Source organism: Gopherus evgoodei, chromosome 12, assembly GCF_007399415.2.
Source record: "Gopherus evgoodei ecotype Sinaloan lineage chromosome 12, rGopEvg1_v1.p, whole genome shotgun sequence".
NCBI lineage: Eukaryota > Metazoa > Chordata > Testudines > Testudinidae > Gopherus > Gopherus evgoodei.
Window position 1 is genome coordinate 23,708,255 of NC_044333.1, and position 22,952 is coordinate 23,731,206.

At 40.8% G+C, this 22,952-nt stretch overlaps 1 protein-coding gene across 1 annotated transcript in view; it reads left to right on the forward strand.

Annotated features, from left to right (window-relative positions):
* TDRD12 (tudor domain containing 12) overlaps positions 1-22,952 on the forward strand; it is a 156,027-nt gene that overhangs the window by 55,066 nt on the left and 78,009 nt on the right. The window contains exons 17-22 of the mRNA XM_030581899.1: positions 3,650-3,841; positions 4,849-4,977; positions 13,825-13,942; positions 18,664-18,803; positions 18,934-19,154; positions 20,070-20,169. Coding sequence (XP_030437759.1) covers positions 3,650-3,841; positions 4,849-4,977; positions 13,825-13,942; positions 18,664-18,803; positions 18,934-19,154; positions 20,070-20,169 — 900 coding nt within the window. The remainder of the gene's footprint in view (positions 1-3,649; positions 3,842-4,848; positions 4,978-13,824; positions 13,943-18,663; positions 18,804-18,933; positions 19,155-20,069; positions 20,170-22,952) is intronic.

Here is a 22,952-nt window from a genome sequence, read left to right on the forward strand (position 1 = left end):
CTGCCTTTCTAGTGGCTATCACCTCAGCTAGACGGGTGTCGGAACTCCGAGCTCTTGTGGTAGACCCCCCCATATCAGTCTTCCACAAAGACAAGGTGCAGCTGAGACCACACCCTGCTTTTCTGCCCAAGGTGGTCTCGGCTTTCCACGTCAACCAAGAGATTTTCCTTCCGGTTTTTTTCCCAAAACCTCACTCCTCAGGCAGGGAGCAGCAGCTCCACTCGCTGGATGTCCGTAGGGCTCTCACATTCTACATAGAGAGGACTAAACCCTTCCGAAAATCCCCCCAGCTTTTCGTGGCGGTAGCAGATCGTATGAAAGGGCTTCCTATCTCCTCCCAGAGGGTATCCTCTTGGGTTACGTCCTGTATCAGGACCTGTTATGACTTGGCCCATGTCCCTACGGGCCGTGTGACTGCGCATTCTACCAGGGCGCAGGCGTCGTCACTGGCTTTCCTCGCCCGTGTGCCCATCCAGGAAATCTGTCGGGCAGCGACCTGGTCATCGGTCCACACCTTTGCTTCCCACTACGCCCTGGTCCAGCAGTCGAGGGAGGATGCGGCCTTCGGAACTGCAGTGCTCCGTGCCGCGACTTCTCACTCCGACCCCACCGCCTAGGTATGGCTTGGGAGTCACCTAACTGGAATGGATGTGAGCAATCACTCGAAGAAGAAAAGACGGTTACTCACCTTTGTAACTGTTGTTCTTCGAGATGTGTTGCTCACATCCATTCCACACCCGCCCTCCTTCCCCACTGTCGGAGTAGCCGGCAAGAAGGAACTGAGGAGCGGGCGGGCCGGCAGGGATATATATTGGGCGCCGTGGCGGCGCCACTCCAGGGGGCGACCTGCCGGCCCACTGGAGTTGCTAGGGTAAAAAGTTTCCGACGAACGTTCACGCGTGGCGCGCACACCTAACTGGAATGGATGTGAGCAACACATCTCGAAGAACAACAGTTACAAAGGTGAGTAACCGTCTTTTATAATGCCAGGTATGGCCTCAGAATATTGTGTGCAGTATTGGATTCCTCATCTCAAAAAAGATATTGCCTCAATATGTGGTTGGGAAGAAGGTATGCTGCCCTTGTATTTTCCTGATTCTGAGATGTCACCAGTTACATTATTGTTCTGTACTGCCAGAGTGGAGGATAGACTTTTTCCCTGAGTATCTTTATAATTCTAATAAAATGTTGACAAATCTTCGCTACTCAGAAGCATTTTTTTTTCCACTCACGGCATCATAGTCTTGATGGAAATTGGGAGTGATAACACTTGGGGGTATTTCACCTGTTTTTTACACCGTAGCATCATACCTGTTTCATATAGTGAATTGTATTGGAATGTGTCTGCACCAGTTTAAATGTCAAAGTTAGTCAAGTGAAAGTGAAGGGTCCCAAGCTGTCTCTGCTCCCTAAAAAAACATGGAATTATATGGACATGCTTTTTCCCCTATCTCAAATTCCAGGTTGGTTCAGCACTGGCTGTTTTGTCTCCTGTGCAGGTTGTTTTCCTGTGGTAGCAGCATGCCAGAAGCTCACCTTACTTCACTACTGTGATATTGCATATGCATTCTCTTGTCTAGCCTCCAGGTGGCTCCCTCCACCTTGCTAATTACTTGTACTTGTCCACTATTAACTATCTCCCTACTAGAACCTCTATGTTTGCTGACCCATGTCTTTGGGTTTTTCGGATCCTTCTGGAGTGTCACTTGCCACTCTGTCCTGGCCTCTCCATTCCCCAGACACCAGTAGCTCCTTCTCTCAGGGTCATCCTCTTCTCAGTAGCTTTCTCTGAAGGAACCGTCTTATGGTTTTGTTTTTTTTTCTTGTTTTTTTTTTTTGTTCTTCATCTAAGGAGGACCCTATGAGGTGCTGCCCTGAACAGTTCTTTATAACTTCTTCTAGAGACCATCGGAGAGCCAGATTCCTACCATGGTGTAGATACTTACCACTGTTGCTAAACACTATCTGGCGGTCCTGGGGAGATGACATGAAGATTTTTCTTCAATAAGCAATAGTTTTTTTGTTAACAGGATTTTAGAAGGTGTCTCAAGGATAGGCTGTTTAGCAGAGCCACACTGGTTCTTTCCCATTTTTGAAGTTATCATTTTTGTCCTTTTTGAAGCAGACCTTTTATTGACAGTTGCTTCTTCAGTGGGATTTGTCTTAAGTTTGGATAAGCCATTCTTTTGAGTCCTTGGGAGACGTATTTCTTAAATTTTAAAGGAACACCAACTTGAAGTCTAATCAGTTTCATCAAATGAATTTGGAATAATTTCACTTTTCTGAACTCCTTGCCAACTTTCATGACACTTGCATTTTTAAGATGTTTTTCTCTGCCCGTTTTCATTGTGAAAGACCCATATAAACTTGAGAGGAAATGTTGAAACTGGCTAACTATAAAGAGCTGTCAGATGTACAAATAAATTAGAAATATTTTTCGTTAATCTTTCAGTTATGCTAATTTGTACTGGTAACAAAAGTAGGTAATTTTTTCATGTAGAATTGTAATTTTTAAATTTTCAGTAACAATCTGTTCTTAAACACTAGTATCCCCCGCCCTCCCCCGTAAATTAGACATTTTTAAGAATGCATACTTGTTTGTATTTTAGTCAATCCTTGTTCTTCCTATATTGTGCCCTGAACGGAGTACGTTTTCTCTTAGCCTTTTTTTTTTTCATTTAGTGGATATTAAATAAGCACTTGCTTTTGTCCTGATGCATGTGAGAGTTTTTAGACAGTGCAGTTGTATTTTTGGATGGATGCAAACAGACCCCAATACTTTAATTGGCCTTACACTTAAACTATATTCTATAGGTATGTGAGCAGGCTGGTTGTCTGCAGCCAAAAGTTTGTAAGGTGTTACTATACTATAAAGGTGTCTTAGCTTTATGAACGTGACAGGCTAATACATGTGCACTAGAGACTTGCAAAGAGTAGATTCATCTCTCCCCACAGATTTTTGTGTTAGTAATAGTTTGTCCTTTAATATCAAAGGTTTCCTTTTTCTGACAAGAGTCTCCAAGTGGCTCACTAAGTAAGCCTTCCACTTAGCTTACTGTTTGCTACATCTGTTACCTGTATTGATTATGGGCTTGTGTACACAGTGTATTAGTCTGCACCAGAAGAGTGTAAATTCGAGTGCTCAGTAGCATGTTGCAAACTAACTGTTCCATGTGGACTCTGCTGGTGTACACTAAAAGTCCCCCCTAGTGAGTGCTAATGTAGTCTCAACACATACTAGGAAACTTTTTGTGTATGCCAGCACTAGAATTTACATCCCGCTGGTGTGGACTAAAGCATTGTGTAAACAAGTCCTATTCCTGTTTATAGACTGAGAGAAGAGGGACTTATTACCAGGCAGAATTATTCACTGGTAATATTTTGTCTTTTTTTACTCTCTTCTCACATACTGAATATCCACTTTCCTCTCTGTTTCAAGATGCTGCTTGACCCGGTATTTGTACTGTAAAAAAATAGATACTTCCAAAGCAAGAAGGGCTAACAGGGAAGAGGAGTATGGATGCTTATATATGAATAGCAATTCTTTTGCTTTCTTGCTGGGTCAGTGCTGCTTCCACTGACTTTTTCTGATCATAGAATAGAACAAAAGAAAATTTGCCAAAAAGAAATTCATACTCCTGTTTTATAGATATTTACTATATTAGAATATTACAAGAAAACAATTACTATTGACGAACGGGAATCGGCACCACATCAGATTGTTGCTGTTGGAAGTCATTGGAGTAAACATATAGAACATTTAACAAAAGAGTTCATGAATGATCCTTACATTGTGATAACAGCTATGGAAGAAGCTTCCATATATGGAAATGTGCAACAGGTAAAAACCCAGAGATTATGCTGTTCTTCCAAGTTGAAGTGGGATTCTTTAATTTATATTTAGTGGAAGTTTGCATTACACTGGCAGGTTATGTGCGCACGTCTGTTTTTGTTTGATCAAAAATAAGATAACATTCTATAGTTTTACCATAGTAGGATGTAGAAAAGATAACAAGGGAAGCTTATTTTAGAAATGCTAACAAAAGAAAACTTCAGAATATATGCAAAAACGTGTATGTTCGATGTTTAATTTGAGATTTTAATAGTACAAAGTCTGTAGATGGATTGCTGAAAATTTCTACAGCTGTGCTTTGTAGGGGCTACGCTCTACAGATAAGGTCTTTCATTATGATTTATGACTTACAAGTTTCGGTTAGGGTAACTTTATTCTGATGGCCAGGGGTGGCCAACCTGAGCCTGAGACGGAACCAGAATTTACCAATGTATATTGCCAGAGAGCCACAGTTATGTCAGTAGCCTCCCATCAGCTCCCCCACCCTGTTCCCAGTGCCTCCCACCCACGTATCAGCAACTCCCCCTCCCCTACCTGCACCTCCCAATCAGCTGTTTCGTGGCATGCAGGAGGTTCAGGGGGCGGGGGGACAGAAGAGAGAAGCAAGGGCACTGCTGGCTCAGGGGAGGGGGCGGGAAGGGGTGGAGTGGGGGCAGGTAAATTAATAGGAGGACAGGTATGGTGGTCAAAGTTCATGATAAATCAGTTTATCACATGCATATTGCCTTCATATATGTGCGTGGGTGATGGCTGTGTGTACCACATATTATGTATTTGTCATGGCAATATTGCTACCAGCTAAACCATCTTATTTATAACTCTGCAGTACAGCATCTAGGATTAGATAGGTGCAGCTTCATAACTGTTATTGATTTATGCTTTTTGATTCAGATAGTATTAGTGCAAAATGCTCTGAGAAAGAACAGATATATAGCAAAATGGTTGTATGATATGAGGCTTCTTTGTTCTAATTGACTTTTTGTCACTTTTATTAGGTGGTGCAACTTTGTTTGAACTGTGAGAGAACCTCTGTATTACTCCAGATACTGGATTTTACTCCCAGTAAAGCTCAAAAGACCCTGATTTTCACTAATTCTGTGGATGAAACAGAAATGGTCTATAAAGTAAGTATTACAAATATTTAACTATTAACTTATCATGTATGTACTGATGTGGAATGTGTTTTAAGTAGCAAGGTACAATAAGCTGTAGTAATATTGTCTTGGTTTCTGTGCAGAGAGGAAGAGTTTGGACTTCTGGAATGGGTTTTTCACTTTGGGAGAGAAATGATGTTCTCTTCTCAATTCCTTTGCTCAAACTTTCCAAAGACTATTTTTAGCCATCTATGTGGTATAGTTGAGGTTTCCTAACACTTTCACATAATATCATGTTTTCAGTTGCAAAAGTTTGGCAAAGTTATAAGCCATTCAGGATGAAATTTTCCATGGTCGATCTTACCGAGAATGGCACTTTTTTTTTTTTTTTTTAATGGTGGTAAATTTTTGCAAAAGTTGTTTCCAAGAATAAATTCAGAGAAAGTGTTTGGTTCTGTTTTGCCCGTGTTCAGTTCTTGCAGCCATTTCACTGAGCATCCACACAAAAATTTGGCAAAGTTAAAATCTCTGAAAACTGCAATTTATACATGCTTGTTTTCATTTTTCACCAGGGATCAGCAACCTTTGGCCCACAGCCCGCCAGGGTAAGCACCCTGGCAGGCCAGGCTGGTTTGTTTACGTGCCATGACGGGATACATGAATACAATTGATCTTAATCACAAGAGGGAAGGAAATACTTTAAAAAGTAAAAGGTATTCTAGTCAACAGGGCTTGCTGAAATGCATCCTAGGGTTCTTAAGGAACTAGCTGAAACAGTTGCCAACAGTTCTGAGATTATCTTTGAGAACTAATGGCAGATGGTAGAGGTCCCAGAGGAGTGTAGAAGGGCAAACATAGTGCTTATCTTTAAAAATCTGAACAAAGAGGACCCTGAGAATTATCAACCAGTCAGCCTAACTTTGATACCTGGAAAGATACTGGTACAAATTCTTAAGCAAATACTTTGTTAGCCCCTAGAGTATAATAGGCTTATAAGGAATAGCTAACATGAATTTGTCAAGAACAAATCATGTTCTAAACCAACCTAATTTCCTCCTTTGTCAGAGTTGGTGGATAGGGGGAAGCAGTAGATGGGATATATCTTCATTTTAGTAAGGCTTTTGACACAGTCCCACATGACATTTTCATAAGCAAGCTAGGGAAATGCGGTCTAGATGAAATTACTATAAAGTGGGTGCAAAACTGGTTGAAAGACCACACTCAGAGTAGTTATCAATGGGTTCCTGTCGAATTAGGGGGATCTACTGCTGGGATCCCATAGGGATATATCCTGGCTCAGGTACTATTCAGTATCTTCATTAGTGACTTGAATAATGGAATGGAGAGTATGCTCATAAAATGTGTGGATGACACTAAGCTGTGAACAGTTGGCACTTTGGAGGACAGGGTTAGAATTCAAAATCATCTTGATAAAATAGAGAATTGGTCTGAAATTAAGAAGATGACATTCAGTGAAGACACTGCAAAGTACTGCACTTAAGATCAAAATCACAACTACACGATGAAGAATAAGTGGCTAGACAGTAGTTCTGCTGAAAAGAATCTGGGATTTATAGTGGATCACGAATTGAATGAGAGTCAGTGATGTGATGCAGTTATGAAAAAGGCTAATATAATTCTGGAGTGTACTAATGGGAGTGTTGTATGTATGACATGAGAGGTAATTGTTCTGCTGTACTTGGTACTAGTGAGTTCTTCGAGTGATGTCACTGTGGGTGCTCCACTTCAGGTGTTTGTGCACCCCTGTGCTCGTAATTGGAGGTTTGTGGTAGCCGTCCCCAGTTGAGCCTCTCACGTGTGGTCCCCCCTTTCACGTGACTTCAGGTGGTACCTGGTGCTGTGTGCCCACCCCCAACTCAGTTCCTTCTCTACTGCCTTTGGCTTGAATCTGATGTGCTGGCTAGCTTCTCTGTGTCCTTTACTATTAGCAAAGTATTCTCTAGTTAGCCTTAGTTTCTTAGTTGTTATGGTTAGTATTCTTCCACGTAAACTTTCTTTTTGAGGAAAAAAAATCTTTCCCCTTAGATTAGAAGATAGAGTAGAAATTTTAGTTTTCCCTCCAGAGAGGGAAACACTCCTCTGAGGGGAATGCCTGGTTCCCTGGGCCTTAAATGCTACCTCACCTGCAGACTTTCAATACCTGTCTCAGACGGACACTCAGTGTGTTTGCTGCCTGGGCAAGACACACATTCCTCAAAAGTGCTTGCACTGTCACAACCTAAAAGCCCGGACCAGGAAAGCAGGAGACCTACTATTCAAAATCCTTCTCGGGGAGAAGTGTCTCTGTCCAGCCTCTAATCCCAAAGCAAGGACACCTTCAGGACAGAGGTCACCCATGGCAACCTCTGACAGGGGCCCTGCCTCCACAAATCAGATTCAGGACCACCCCACTAAGAAGGTGGCAAAAAAAAAAAGGCAAATCACCACGTCTCCATCCCGGGAATCAGCCAAGAAACAGCATACCTCAAATGGGTAAACCCCATTGGTACTGACCTTTTCTGTGTCCAGAGTTGTGGGACCTTCAAGTACCATGGGTACCAGGAGAGCAAAAGACCCCAAGCGGACTAGCTCTGATACAGGCAATAAGGGGAAACTGAAATCCCATGCCATAAGCACTTCCGCAGATGATGGCATCACCTACTGCTGGCACCACTCACTTGATGCACTCACCACACTGACAATCATGCTGCAATAGTTGGTACTGACCGCTATGACTTCAACGGTACTGATACCACCAACATTGCAGCAATTCCTGTGTCAAAAAGACCTCATTATCATCTTGACGCCGTAGTCTCCTATCCTCAGTATTGACATTACTCCAGCACACTTGGTACTAAGCCACCTCATCACTCTGCCTTGATCCGTTCCTCCCATTCTCAAGTGATGAAGAGGATGAGGATGAAGGGGGAATATACTCTTCACAACATTCTTCCCCCATTCATGCGCACATCAGACTAGATCCTCCACACAGGAGATATTCTGCTGAACTTAAGGATCATCACTGGTATGGGTGTCCATGGATACCACTGATGTCCTTTCTGACAGAGTGGCCGTATTGGAGCCCATGGGTGATATGCCCCCCACAACACAAACTTGTCAGCCCACCTAAAGTGAGCACACATGATTCACCTTCATCTTCGGTACCAGAAACATCCGAAACTATAGAACAGGGAGTTGAAGAGGAGGAAGAATTCTCTGACCAGGAGACGACACCAGCAACCCCCTTCTCATCTTCCGCTGACGACCCCATCATGCCACCACCTCCAATACGGGAGATGATTTCTAATAATTTCAGGACCTTTTATAAGAGAGTTGTGAGTTCACTGGTCATTTCACTGGAAGAAGTCCAAGAAGCATAGCATAAACGCCTAGACATTTTACAGACATTGACCTTGTCCAAAATCGCTCTTCCCATGAATGATGTGATTATGGAACCAGTTAAGTCAATCTGGCAGACTCCAGCAACAATCCCACCTACTTGCAAGAGGTCTGATTTAAAGAAATATATTTATTTTTTTCATAGATTATAGGGTCAGAAGAGACCAGTGTGATCATCTAGTCCGACCCCCTTCACAAAGCAGGCCACAGAACCCTACCCATCCACTTCTATAACAAACCCCTAACCTATGCCTGAGTTATAACTCAGTCCTGGGTTAGGGGTTGTTATAAAAGTGGACGGGTAGGGTTCTGTGGCCTGCCTTGTGCAGGAGGTCAGACTAGATGATCATATTGGTCCCTTCTGACCTACGAGTCTATGAAGACCTCAAGCTGCAGAGAATCCACCAGCAAGTGACCCATGCCCCACGCTGCAGGGGAAGGCGAAAAACCTCCAGGGCCTCTGCCAATCTGCCCCGGAGGAAAATTCCTTCCCGACCCCAAATATGGCGATCAGCTAAAGCCTGAGCATGTGGGCAAGACTCACCAGCCAGCACTCAGAAAAGAATTCTCTGCAGTAACTCAGATCCCATCCCATCCAACATCCTATCACCAACCACTGGGCATACTCATCTGGCGATAATCAAAGATTAATTGCCAAAATTAGGCTCTCCCATCATACCATCCCTTCCATAAACTTATCAAGCTTAGTCTTAAAGCCAGATATGTCTTTTGCCCCCACTACTCCCCTTGGAAGGCTGTTCCAGAACTTTACTCCTCTAATGGTTAGAAACCTTCGTCTAATTTCAAGTCTAAACTTCCTAGTGTCCAGTTTATACCCATTCGTTCTTGTATCTACATTGGTACTAAGCTTAAATAATTCCTCTCCCTCCCTAATATTAATCCCTCTGATATATTTATAAAGAGCAAGCATATCCCCCCTCAGCCTTCTTTTGGCTAGACTAAACAAGCCAAGCTCTTTGAGTCTCCTTTCATATGACAGGTTTTCCATTCCTCGGATCATCTTAGTAGCCCGTCTCTGAACCTGTTCCAGTTTGAATTCATCCTTCTTAAACATGGGAGACCAGAACTGCACACAGTATTCCAGGTGGGGTCTCACCAGCGCCTTATATAACGGTACTAACACCTCCTTATCTTTGCTGGAAATACCTCGCCTGATGCACCCTAAAACCGCATTAGCTTTTTTAACGGCCATATCACGTTGGCAGCTCATAGTCATCCTGCAATCTACCAATACCCCAAGGTCCTTCTCCTCCTCTGTTGTTTCCAACTGATGCGTCCCCAATCTATATCTAAAGTTCTTATTATTAATCCCTAAGTGCATGACCTTGCACTTTTCACTATTAAATTTCATCCTATTACTATTACTCCAGTTTACTAGGTCGTCCAGATCTTCCTGTATGATATCCCGGTCCTTCTCCGTGTTAGCAATACCCCCCAGCTTCGTGTCATCCGCGAACTTTATTAGCACATTCCCGCTTTTTGTGCCAAGGTCAGTAATAAAAAGGTTAAATAAGATTGGTCCCAGAACCAATCCTTGAGGAACTCCACTAGTAACCTCCTTCCAGCCTGACAGTTCACCCTTTAGTACGACCCGTTGTAGTCTCCCCTTTAACCGGTTCCTTATCCACCTTTCAATTCTCATATTGATCTCCATCTTTTCCAATTTGACTAATAATTCCACATGTGGAACTGTCAAATGCCTTACTGAAATCGAGGTAACTTAGGTCTACCGCATTTCCTTTATCTAAATAGTCTGTCACCTTCTCAAAGAGGGAGATCAGGTTGGTTTGGCATGATCTACCTTTAGTAAAACCATGTTGTACTTTGTCCCAATTACCATTGACCTCAATGTCCTTAACTACTTTCTCCTTCAAAATTTTTTCCAAGACCTTACATACTACAGATGTCAAACTAACAGGCCTATAGTTACTCGGATCACTCTTTCTCCCTTTCTTAAAGATAGGAACTATGTTAACAATTCTCCAGTTGTACGGTACAACCCCTGAGTTTACCGATTCATTAAAAATTCTTGCTAACGGGCTTGCAATTTCATGCCCCAGTTCCTTTAATATTATGTGCCTGTGAAGGAAACTGAGTTCCTCCTCTTGCACCCAATGCCAAATTCTTTGGTGGTGGATGTGGCCAGTGAACAGGGCAGACAACAACACTCCAGAAATACACTGTATGACAGGGATTGGAAGAGACTCTGTCTTTTTGGCCATAAGGCATACTCTTCTGCCACTCTACACCTCAGGATTATGAAGCATTACTTGCCAAGTATGACCGCTGTAACTACTCCTCCAAACTCTCAGAATTTATTGAATTTATTCCTGAAGAGAGAAAAGAACAATTCAAGTCCATTCTTTCAGAAAGACATCTCATCACCAGGACTGCATTATGGACCACCTTGGATTTTACAGACACGGCAGCCAGGTCCATAACCACTGCGGAAGTGATGCGAAGGGCTTCTTGGTTATACCTTTCTGGATTTCCCAGAGAGGTGCAATTGATGCTTGAAGATCTGCCATTCGAAGGACCAAAACTCTCTGCAGCCAAAACAGACAAGTCCCTTCACATGCTCAAGGAATCGAGGGCAGCACAGAGATCCCTAGGCATCTATATACCTGAGACCAAGAAAAGACAGGGTAAATACTATAACTCACAGAGATTCCAGTTCACTTCTTATACGCAGCCCCACAGACAATATGAACAACAGGCCGAAAACAGAGACCTACAAGGAGGCTACACCTCCCACCGCCATCTGCTACATCTCAGCAACCAACATCTAGACAGCAAATTTGAGACTTTGGTCGAGGGTCCAAGATCCCCCACATCTTTCAGTGTTGGAACCACTGATCATCTCCCAACCATTTGGAGATTGTTTAACTCCTTTTTAACCAATCTGGCAGTCCATCACAACACTACTACCAGTGCAAGAACTAGAATTAATTGGAGCCTACCTCAATTATCCTGAGGCGACGGCCTCTCTACCACAACAACAATTCCTAACTGTAACCAATCTGATCTTCACAACACTAAACAGTCTGCAGGTAACTGCCAGGACTTGTCTGCAACTGTTGCGCCATATAGCTGCCATCACTTTCGTCGTCAAGCGTGCAAGACTGCACATATGGTATCTATGATCCTTGCTCCGGACAACCTTTATCCTGCACAGGCACAATATAAACAAACACCTCACAATGCCAAACGAGATAAAATACTCCCAAATCTGGTGGACACAATCAGACAATGTGTGCATGCGGTGCTTTTTGTACAGAATCCCCCAACAATGACCATCACAAGAGACACACCAGTCCTAGGCTGGGGAGCACATCTGAACTCACATTTTATCCAGGGCTGTTGAGTCCCTTCTGCACATAAATATTTTAGAACTATGAGCCGTTCACAATGTGTATTCCCACTTCTTACCCATCACTAAAGACAAGACCATATAAGTCCTCAGAGACAACTTGGCATGCATCTTTTATGTAAACAGATAACAGGGGGAGCACTCTCACACTCCCTATGCATAGAAGCCATACAGTTCTGGCACTGGTGCATCGCACAGACTATCCACCTCTCAGCATCATACCTACGTGGATGCCAAAACACCACAGCAGATGTACTAAGCAGGAATTTTTCTCAGGACCACAAGTGGGAACTGTGCGTGTGTGCTACACCTTGTATTCAAGCATTGGGGGTTACCAACAGTAGATCTTTTTGCAACTGCACAGAATGCCGAATGTCCGCAGTTTTGCTCCAGAGCAGGGCTGGGTCTTCACTCATTAGGCGATGCCTTTCTTATAAAATGGGATGCTTTCCTCCCACCCCTCTCCTAGCATGGGTGATTCATAAGATCAGACTGGTAAAGTCCAAAGTTATCCTGATAGCCCACAAATGGCCTCGACAAACCTGGTTCCCTTGCATAGGGAACCTTAATTTTGTCACATCTTCACTTTTGAATGTTTGACTTTGAAACCTCAACACTCTTTTCCAAGTGAGTTTTTGTATGTAATTTCATTTACAGTATGCATATAGTTTCTGTTTCAAAAGATGACTAAAAATAGCAAAAGCACAAAGAACAGTTAATCAGATATAGCATTCCTTTCTGAGCTCCAGCAAAATAATTTTATCTTCATATTTCCAGCCAAGTATCATAGGTGTCTCATTCCCCAAGAACACTAAAACCCTTGTTTAAGGTTTCAGCTTGACAGTCACTCAGTCAGAATTCTCAGGTATTAGTCAAAGTGCAGTCTACTTGTCATTGCGTGGCTTCACGAGTCTTATTACATTAGAAAATAACCTCTACATTTGAGACAAAACAATGGTGTGGCAACAGTAGTCCACTCAAGAATCTTAATCACGTAATCATAATCTTCGTGAAATTGGGAGGTATAAAGTAGCTTTTAATGCTTTATGTAGTTGAGATAGGGCATTTCAAATAGGTGACTTTTCAGTTAATCGTTCTATTTTTGCCACCTTAGTTTCATGTTCAACTGCTAGTAAGTGTTTTAAGCCATGTGTGCCAAGTCAGTTGAAAAATATTTTAAGTGGAATATTGTTAACAAAAATGTTGAAACAGAATTTTGTAGTACAGGTTGAAGTGGAATACTAATTCAAGAGGACACCTTTTAAAAATTGATTATTTCAGTTATTAAAAATGTGCTAATTAAAGATCCATTTTCCTTATTCAATCATTTGGCCTCTGGCAGCTGATTATTACAGTCATTAGTTTAATTAGTGCCTAGACAGAAAATTACTTGTCATGCTACACATCTGTGTATCAAAAAGTAGCAGTGTTCTCCTTTTGACTAGTAGAGTTTGAAAGGAAAAAATCTGAATGTGTAATAAAAATTGCAGATAAAAACAGTAGCATTTATTTCATTATATGATGGACCCCATGAGTGTTAATATATCTGGAAAATTGTTAAACTATTTGTAACAGAAAATCCTGTACATGCATAGGATGCAATTTTTGAATACTTTTGATAATTTGAGAGATTTTTTCAACTTTTATCAGAATAGACTAATTCCACAGAAAGTTTAAATCTTCTGTAGAAGCTATTTTTGGGTTACCCATGCACTCAAAAAAAAAATCAGACATTTTAGTTGGTAAGACAGCCCATTTCTTCACAAAAACGTTTAAATAGAATTCTGATCATTTTTATATCAGAGGATTGACTTTAAATAAGAAGAATGACACATTTACTTTAATAAACAAAAAGCCTGTTTACCTAAGAAGTTAAACTAAAGAATGATTGAAGTTAAAGTTATAGCACAGAATTATTTGTAAATAGACGATTTTGTGGGTAGCCTGTCACATATGAGCTCAGGAGGTATGTAATATACCATTAGAATAAGAAGACTTTGTTTCAGCTAGAGTAATAATTGGTAATCAGATTTCATTTGTGTAGTATACTTCTGGAAGAACTCATAACTCTTATGTTTCATCATTAGGCAGTGGAGAGTAGTTCCATATTCTGCTTGAAAGTACACAAAGAAATTGAATTTCATTTCAAATACGCTGTAGAGCAATGGAAAAAAAAATTTAGTTCTGGCACCCATGTTGTGTTAGGTAAGTACATTCCTTTTTGAGTTAGTCATTTAAAATTTTTTGGGATCTTTGCTACAAAATTTTTTTTTAAGAATATGTCTCCAGCCAGTGGTATTTCATAGTTGTTGAATCTGTATAAGAACTCCTGGATAAATGTTTAATTTAGTTATGTTACTAAAATGAGAGAGCAGCTTAAGAATGCCACTAAAAGTTTCACTTGCCAATTCTTGGCTATATGTCAGTTTTTGTGTGTAGATCATGCACCACTCTAAATACTCATTGCTAGTTTATGCCAGTTTTTCTACAGGAAGCAACTGGCTCTGAATTTGGGCATTCATGTGTGGATTAGTAACTCAGATAAAAGCTGCCTCGTTTTCAGTGAAGTTGACTCAAGCTAGGGAAGCTCTTTGGTAGAGTCACAATTTGGGGCCAGGAGGAACTTTTTCTTTCCTTTGTCCTTTTTGTTTCACTGCTGGACAACTTTTTATAGTGTACTTATTCTTATAGTCTTAAAGTTGAAGTTTTTTCCCGTTTTGTTTAGAGCCGTCTTCTTAGCCATTTATGTATTACAAAATTTTCGTAGTGGTCTGGGCTGAGCCTGGTTGCCAGTGCTCATACAAAAGCTTGTCCTTCGGTCTCCTGGCTTGCGCCTGGGCTTCAGCAGTTGTCTCCACACTTTATTTTAAGAGGGGAAAAAAAATCAGACATTTGGATATCAAGCAGTTTGACAGTCAGAATCCTATGCATTCTCAAAAGCTCACCTTTGAAAATAAAGCATTACAAAGCTGTATTTTCATATACTCGAAGATAATTTGTGGCCTCATTAAGACAAGTAAAGATTAATTGGTAAAGTGTCTTGTCAACTATATCAGTAAAATGGGATGAATATCCTTGCTTTTCTTCTATTCTACTTCTATTCTGAAAATAGTCTCCTTCCTTTTTAATCACAGTGAACAGTTCGAAAAACATTCTCTTTCTGCTTAATGGTTCTGGAGTCCTCAAAGACCGAGAATGTTCTTTATAAGGAGATTTTTATTTGGCATTTGCTAGCTTCCAAGAACAATGTAGTCTCTTTCAGGGTGATGCTGTCATGACTAAAATCTCGATATCAAAAGTCTTCTAAAAATCATTTTAAGTATCTGATACTTGCTGCAGTGTGACTTGCTTTTCCCAATAAACCTTTGTCAGTAATTCACTGGCCAGATGAATTGGAACTGACTTCCATCTAGATTGACTTTTTTCCCAAGTACCTTTTATGGGACAGTTGAGGGATCTGTAGTCAAGACACTTGGAAATTCCTCATAGTTTGAGAGGATCTTGCTTCATAGCAACCAGGATATGAGAATTCAACAGTCCAGGTTCAGATATTAGGCTTATGATTATCAACCTTCAAATTCTTTGTTTCTTTCAGAACTCTGGACTGAAAAGTACTATGCTTCTGCAGTACAGTCTCCGTGAGTGGAGAACCAGAATTTAGTGCCCACCAAAGAAAATGTGACTCTAACCCAGTAGCCTTTCCCCATTAGGAGATGTCTAACATATTTCTTGATATTCTGGCCACCAAAACTCAAAACAGATGGGCGCAGAAAGTAATTTTTACATAATATCTAATTGAGATGCAAGAGAATCACACCATTTTTTTTAAGCTCATTGTCTCTGTCCTCCATTGCAAAGAAATGTTTTGCAATTTTCCAGGCCATTTAGAAGTTCCAAAATTTTTGAATATCATCTCCTGTGCCTTCAGAAGAATGTTTTTCTAATTACTCTGGATTATTTGTGGAAGCAAAGATGACCAGAGACTTGAACGCAGTCTTATGCTAGTCACTTTCAATTAGTATGCTATAGCTGAGCGTGGCAGAGCTTCCCTGTCTCATGCCTCTGATAGGTCCACAAAGTCACTTTGAGACCCTGGGGTAGCAGCTGGTGCAGTTTTTTCACAGGCTTGTTCTCACCACTGCTTCACCATGTACAGTTGATCTTTCACCGTCTGGAGGCAGGAAAGAGGGAAGAGCTACCTCCCTGCTTCCACTCCCTGTCTTTTCCTTTTCTTTCTGCTCCTCGCTTGGCTTCCTTCCCTTGAGGCTTTTATACAGCCCCAGGCTAATTAGGCAACAGCTGTCTCTGCTTTCCCAATTAGGGCCAGGTTATCTCCAGCCAGCTCTAATTTATTCCCCTAAATGGGAGCAGGCATGACAGAGGGCTGAATCAGCAACCCTTTGCCCAGCACTCTGTCACATATGCCTAAAAGTCACCCAGATAATTACCTGTTGTCCATAGATCTGAAGTTGTTACATTCATTTTATTCTCTCCAGACAGTCTTGTATTTCTTCATTTTCTGATAGGTAACAAATATTAACCTTGGGCTTCCTTGCTGTCCTCAACATCTGTTTTCCAGGTTACCTGTGATCATGCTCTTGTGACTTGAGAAAAGGGTACCCAAATTTACCATTGCCTTGATATTCTCTATTTGGTCAAAACTTTCTTTGTTGAAATGGTCATGTACTTGTAGAAAAGGTCATGTTAGAGACGTCAAGATCAAGTCAACCTTTAAGCACAGGTTTTGGTTTGTTTGAGTTTTTCTTTGTTTGTTTTTGAACTTTTCTGGGAGGGAGTGAGGGAAAGGGCGAAACAAGAACTCTCATTCAAAAATAGCAGAAATACAGGAGTATGCCAGAGAGACTCCCATTTTGTCTACAAATTTCTACAAGTATTAAGAAACAATTGCTACACCTCATGATGATAGTTTTCTTTTAGGGCACAGACACACAGGAACTTCCTCAAAGACTGCTGCAATTTTTTCTTCTTCAGAGCAGGAGTTTCTGGCACCAGAATCTGGATTTAGCCTTCCCAAAGAACATTCATATTTCATCAAGCTTCTTGATTGCCCAGATGTTGTACCTAGAGGGGAGTCCATCACAGAAAATATTAAAAAAAAAAAAAAGGAGTTTAAGCATTAACTGTCACATGCAAAGCAGCTGCCAAGATAAGAACTTGTTTCCAAAAAACTATTCCACAGTTGAACTGGAATGTAACAAAAACAGGATGGGGTGAAGGTACAGCAAGCAGGTACAAGAAGCTAAGATCAGAAGCAATAACATTTCATTCTTGAGTTAGCAAGAATGAATGTTGAACCCTCATACGGATAGATTGTAGTTGCATCATGTCTCAGGATGAGTGGCAGATACATAAGTCACCATTTCCAATTATAACATCTATGTGGGACATATCTCAGGTGAATGTTTTTGCCTTTCAGTCCAACAAAAAGATTACCAACTCTTGTTCTAGGCGCTGAGAGAAACATCTTACACAGATGCCTTCTCCTTTTCATTGTAGTATCTCTTTCATAACTTCTCTCTTTACTCACTCCTTGCTTGAATTGTGAGGAAGCTCAATGCTAGCAAGGATGAATAATTGTAAATGCTGACTTTGGAAACCTTTGTTTCCATAACAGATAAAAATGTCTTTTAGGATCTGATAAATTGGAAAATCAGTCATGAAAATTCAAGTTTTTCTCAACCTCCTTCAGGAGCTCCCTTTTCCAATATTTGGGTGTCAAAAAATGAACCCTAACTGCACAGTATTTGAGATGTAGAATTTGGTTAATCACCAGAAGCTGATGCCATTCTTTTTAATACCTAGGAAGAAGTCTGCCAACCTTATGTATCAACTGACTTGGGAAGCTTTCCTTCATTGATGTATAGTAGACCGTACAGCATTAATAACCTAGAGGTTTCCGTGTCTCCTGTCTGTTAATTCCCTCTTGCAGCATTTGAAAGGCCTCAATGCAAGCCACTTCCACATTCAGTTTTCACTTCATGGATATGAGTTTAGAGTTTAGTTTATTGTACTTGTATGTTTCCTGAAGGCAGTTTCACTCTTTGTGAACTCTTCTGGAACAATGGAACCTGTGGGTCAGTGCTTTATTTTGGGCTAAAAGGTATTTGTAATTACTGTGCTGTAAATTTGGAGGAAATGTGTTGAAGTTCGTAAACATCAAGCTGAAAAACTGCTACTTCAGATAGATTGTTTGCAGTGTTGCTGTACCCGTGTTTGTCCCAGGATATTGGAAGGACAAGCTGGGTGGGTGAGGTAAAAGGGTGGTCCAATAAAAGTTATTACCTCACCACCTTGTTGCTTCTAATTGAGACACCTTTTCTGGGGATGTAGAAGGGTTAAACCCTGGGCATTGTTCAGCACTTACGGTATTGGATTATCTATTTTATTTTATCAAAGCTGTTCTGTAAATGTCTTTATGAAGATCTGTTTGTCATCCATTTTACTTTATATGATTTCTGGTTTTAGATCATTTGTTGCAAACAGCATGATACGGTGGCCTCTTCCTCCTCTTCCTTTTCCTCCTCTTTACTATTCTTTTATATCACTTCAGGGTAAGGAGTTGGTTCTGTTGAATGGAAAAAGACACATCTTAACATTCTAAAATTACCTGTGATAAAAATTCGTTGCCTCTTCCTCTATCCTGTGTGCTTATTTTTTGTTATGTGTAAAGTTTCTTGACTGAGGGCAAAGGGGTTAAGTAATACCTGTTGTAAGAGTGTTTATGGAAGACACACAAACATTTTACCTTTAGATTCTGGAAAAATAGTCATAACATAGTTAGCAGAGGATGAGGAGGAGAGAACAGCTATAACAAATGCAATTACCATTAAGTAATGTGCCATTTTCTGTAATATTTTGTAGTACTTACACATGACGTGTATATTTCAAATTATTTTCTTTTACAGTTTTAACTGATGACTGCATGCCGTCCTTGGGAATTACTGATGCAAATTGTGTGGTTCATTTTAGTTTTCCTGCTTCTCCAAGAGTCTTTGGTGTGCGCTTACACAGCATGTTTGATAACTTCCAGAATGTACTAGAAAAGGTTTGAGTAGCTTTTAATGGGCATTTTAGTTTTGCTGGCTAACATTCATTTATTAACAGTAACATTTTGCCACGTGACTATTGAAGAACTTCTGAAGCCTAAAAATAAATTTCTTCCACTTTTGTTGAAGGGTTCCTCTGTAGGTCAAATATATACAAAGGCAAAATCAATCTTATTGCTGACAGAAAGAAATGGATGCCATGCAGTTGGTGTACTGCGTTATTTAGAACACACAGAAGCTAAAATTCCACTGGAATTGTGTGATTTTACAGCGGGGGTGCTTGAGGCTAAAGAAGATATGAAACTTGCAAGGCCTCTTTGTCAGTACCTTAAAAGATCTGGTGTTTGCAAGTAAGGAAAATATAAGTTTATGCTAACAAGTTTAATGTCTTCTGCTTTGAATGACTGTTACTAGTTTTTTTTATAAGAATTCTCTTTAGAGAATTGTATTCAGGTTAGATTTGCAGTCATGGTTCTTTTGCTTTCTTCTTCTAAGTATTCTATCATATTTAACAGTAAAAAGTGTTCATGTGCCTCCAGTGGACAGCAGGTATCTTTGGAACTTATAACATTACTACCCTACCTGCCAGCTAGTTTTCCTCTGATAGTGAAGGGGCTGTTTGATAAATCTGTTTTCCTTCTGGAAAATAACTGTTCAATGAGCTAACCAGCACCATTTTAAGAGCAAAGAACTGATAGATTCTTTCATTACAACCCTTTGTGATATTTTTCTTGTAGTAATCATCAGTATTGATTTCTTAAAATAGTTAAGTCCTGAGATACTTTTGTGATGACTAATCAACACCAATAATTTCTTCAGTTTGTGCTCAATTTACTTGAAGTCATTTCAACTTCTTTGAAGATAATTTTTATCTTCTCTCTTGCTTTGCTGGATTGAGGAGTGTTTAAATGTACTCACACATTAATGGATTAATATGTAGTGCCTATTGCAGCTGGATCATATCACAGATCAGATAGTAAAAATAAATAACCCTAAGTAGTGAATTTTCATTTTAGTGCTTGTTTTTTCTGCTGCTGTTGAGTTCCACATCACATTTCTGCAATCTCTACTTGTCCCTCTCCCCCCTCCCCAAATTTTTGTTGTTTCTCATGTTTCTTATTAAGCTTCTGTCTCAGTTATGGTTTTTACAAAATTTTAGAATTTTTAAGCTTTCCTGAAACCATCGTCTAAACTATTTTAGTATACTATCTTTTGAGTGCTCCATCTTGTCCATAAACTGTTTTTCTTATTATGTGAATATGCAGGGATATGAGAATATGTCCAGATCGTCATCGAGTTCACTTGCAAATAGACTTACCCCAAAAGATGTCAGATAACACTATACCAATGGCTGGATGTGTCACAGTAAGTTATTAGAATTTATCTTGTTTAACTCTGCCAGTATTCAGGTTTGATGGCTAGTTGGCACTCTTATGTAACATGATTTGACAAGTAACAGCATCAACAGAATAACACGTATATTTGGTCCCTTGTGTGTTCTGTTCTCCCATAGCTCTCCTTTCTGTCCTAATGTCTTCTTTAGCTCAGGGAAGTGAACAGGTGGTCTTGACTGCTGCTGTTCACAACAATATTCACAGAAGAAAAAGAAGGGCAAAAAATACTCTCAATTCCAGTGACTGCTTAAGCCCACAGTAATAACCCTCATCTGTTTGTAGTGGATGGAGTGTCCTGCTCACCTGAAGGGTTTGCAGTAGAAGTAAGCAATGTGACAGCCTTAGGCCAGGTCTGTGCCCAAAAGTTAAATTGATCCAGCTGTATTGCTTGGGTGTGTGAAGAATCCCCCCTCACCTCCCAAACCATATAGTTAAAACGACCTAACCCCCAGGGTAGACTGTGCAAAGTCGACAGAAGAATTCTTCTGTCAACCATGCTACTGCATGTCAGTGAGGTGGACGAACCCCTCCCTTCACTGTAGTGAATGTCTATACTGAAGCGATACAGTAGTGCCGCAACTGTAGCATTTCAAGTGTAGACAAGCCCTTAGTTTGAAGTGAAGGTGGGTCTTGTGAGCATCCTCAGAGTTCACCTGTAGCTTTTATTACTGCATCAATAAAGGGTCTGCAAGGAGACAAATAAAGGTTCAGGCCTCCTTTGTTGAGGCTATTCTATGTCAGGCCTTCTAGAAAATGAGGCCTTATTCCTAACCCATTGCATAAAGGAAACAGGAGTCCTATAAAGGACTGCTAATGCTGTATTACTACTGTTTTTGTTTTGTTTTGTTTTGTTTTTTCCAATTATTGCCCCTTAGCCATTATTCAAACCATGGGCTTAGTGAACCTGTTTATGCGTCAGCATTCTGCTGAATAAGGAACTGAATTCTTTATTGCCATTGTCATATTAGTTTGTGCCAGAACCTGGGCTGCACTAAAATAGCTTTGGCTCTTCAAACAAGAAATTAAGTTCAGTGTGGGAAATGGTATTTTTTGCTGGATGAAAATAAACTCTTATTAACTGTTTCAATAGAAGCATGATTATTCATGGATACAAGATGGTCACTCCAAGTAAGCTAAGGAAATTGTACCACATCTCAAAGAAATAGAGACGTTAAGAGGTCATTCCCATTAGCTGGCCCCAGCACAGCATCTCTGAAGACCCATTAGACAGAAAGGTGGACCAGACTTCTAAAACCAGATTTGTGTGTTTTATTGTCCATCTTGCCATATATGTGGCCAAGACCATATGAGAGTAAATAGCAGATATTCCCCCAGTAGAGTAGCTAGAAGTCATCCCAAAAGGACTTCAAACCAGTATTTCTCCAGGGTTCTGACATTTGGAAGGTCTTCTCTAAGTCGGATATGGTGGCATGCTTCATCTCTAAAAATATGAGGTTCCTAGCCTTGCTTAGATGGAACCCTGTGGGAGACTACTGAAAATAAAAATTCTTCTTTGAATCTACACGAGCTCGGAATCTTTTCTGAGTAGCAGTCTGTCTGAGCTGCACATATGCCCTGTGCCATCTCATGCTCCTGTGTGAGGGCATAAAGGACAGAGCAGCCGTGCCCTTCTGTCAGGAAAAAGATGGGGAAGACCCTCTGAAAAACAAGGATTACCAAAATTGGGCCTTTTCAGAACTAACTGGGTTATGGCTTTGTACTTTACAGGACAGATTTTCCACATTGACATCCATCTGGTCCACAGGATATATCTGAGATTCTTTTTTGAATGGTTAAACACTTTTTTTCCACTCAGGCATATTTGTGCAGCCCATGTGCTGAAGCTGAAGAGTTTTTGCAACATTACCTGTCAGGGCGGTCCATGCCTCCTGACATCCTTGTGGATCCTTCTGAGGTTATATCGGGGTGCTGCCTCCTCGACTCTCCATTTTATTCTCATTACCCATGGCCTGAGTTTGAGCTCCCCCTGCAGTTTTCGTCATGGGTTTTCTTGTGCATAGTCTGTCAGTTTAGCACTCTACATGATTGGCAAATAGTACACTTTTGTTTTATTATTTTGTTTTTATTTTTTACTTTGTGCCATATGGTATTATTTAGTTAATTTTGATGTTACGCACTGGTAGCACTTGCTGAGCTTTAAATACTGAGCATTGTGTGGGGTGTCCATCCTGAATAGTGAGTTCCATATGTGCTGCCTTTTTTGTCTTCATGAGGGACATATTGAGAGCTTCAGTGTCTGCCTCTCTTTCAAGAAAAGAAAGCAGATTTCCAGAGACCTGTGCCTCAAACACTGCCTGGGGAGAAGGCAATGAATCCTGCTTCGACTTCTGGGCCCTGGAGGGAACACTTTGCTTCCCGTCTGTCTGCAGACCGCAAGTGTGGCTATGGTTGTCTCTGAGACTCCCCCTGGATTGGACTCTTAACCACAGAGAGAGAGAGAGGTTGGTTTTCCTCTCCAGGCCCTCTCTGAAAGAGGACAGACAGGACAAACCAGTATCTCTTGTCCAATATAATTGCTGGTTAGATCCATGCATGTTGTATGCAGTAATAATGAGCATTCCTATCTGTAGAAATAACTACTAATTTGCTGTATTTTCCTTCATTCCATAACACGAGAGGCATTTCTGAATGGTAAACATTGAGAGTTCCTCCTCTTCTTCAACGAAAGGACTCAGAACATCACTGAGACTCTCCAGGTACCCAGGGTAGAGCTGAGCTGTCAACCCATGTTTC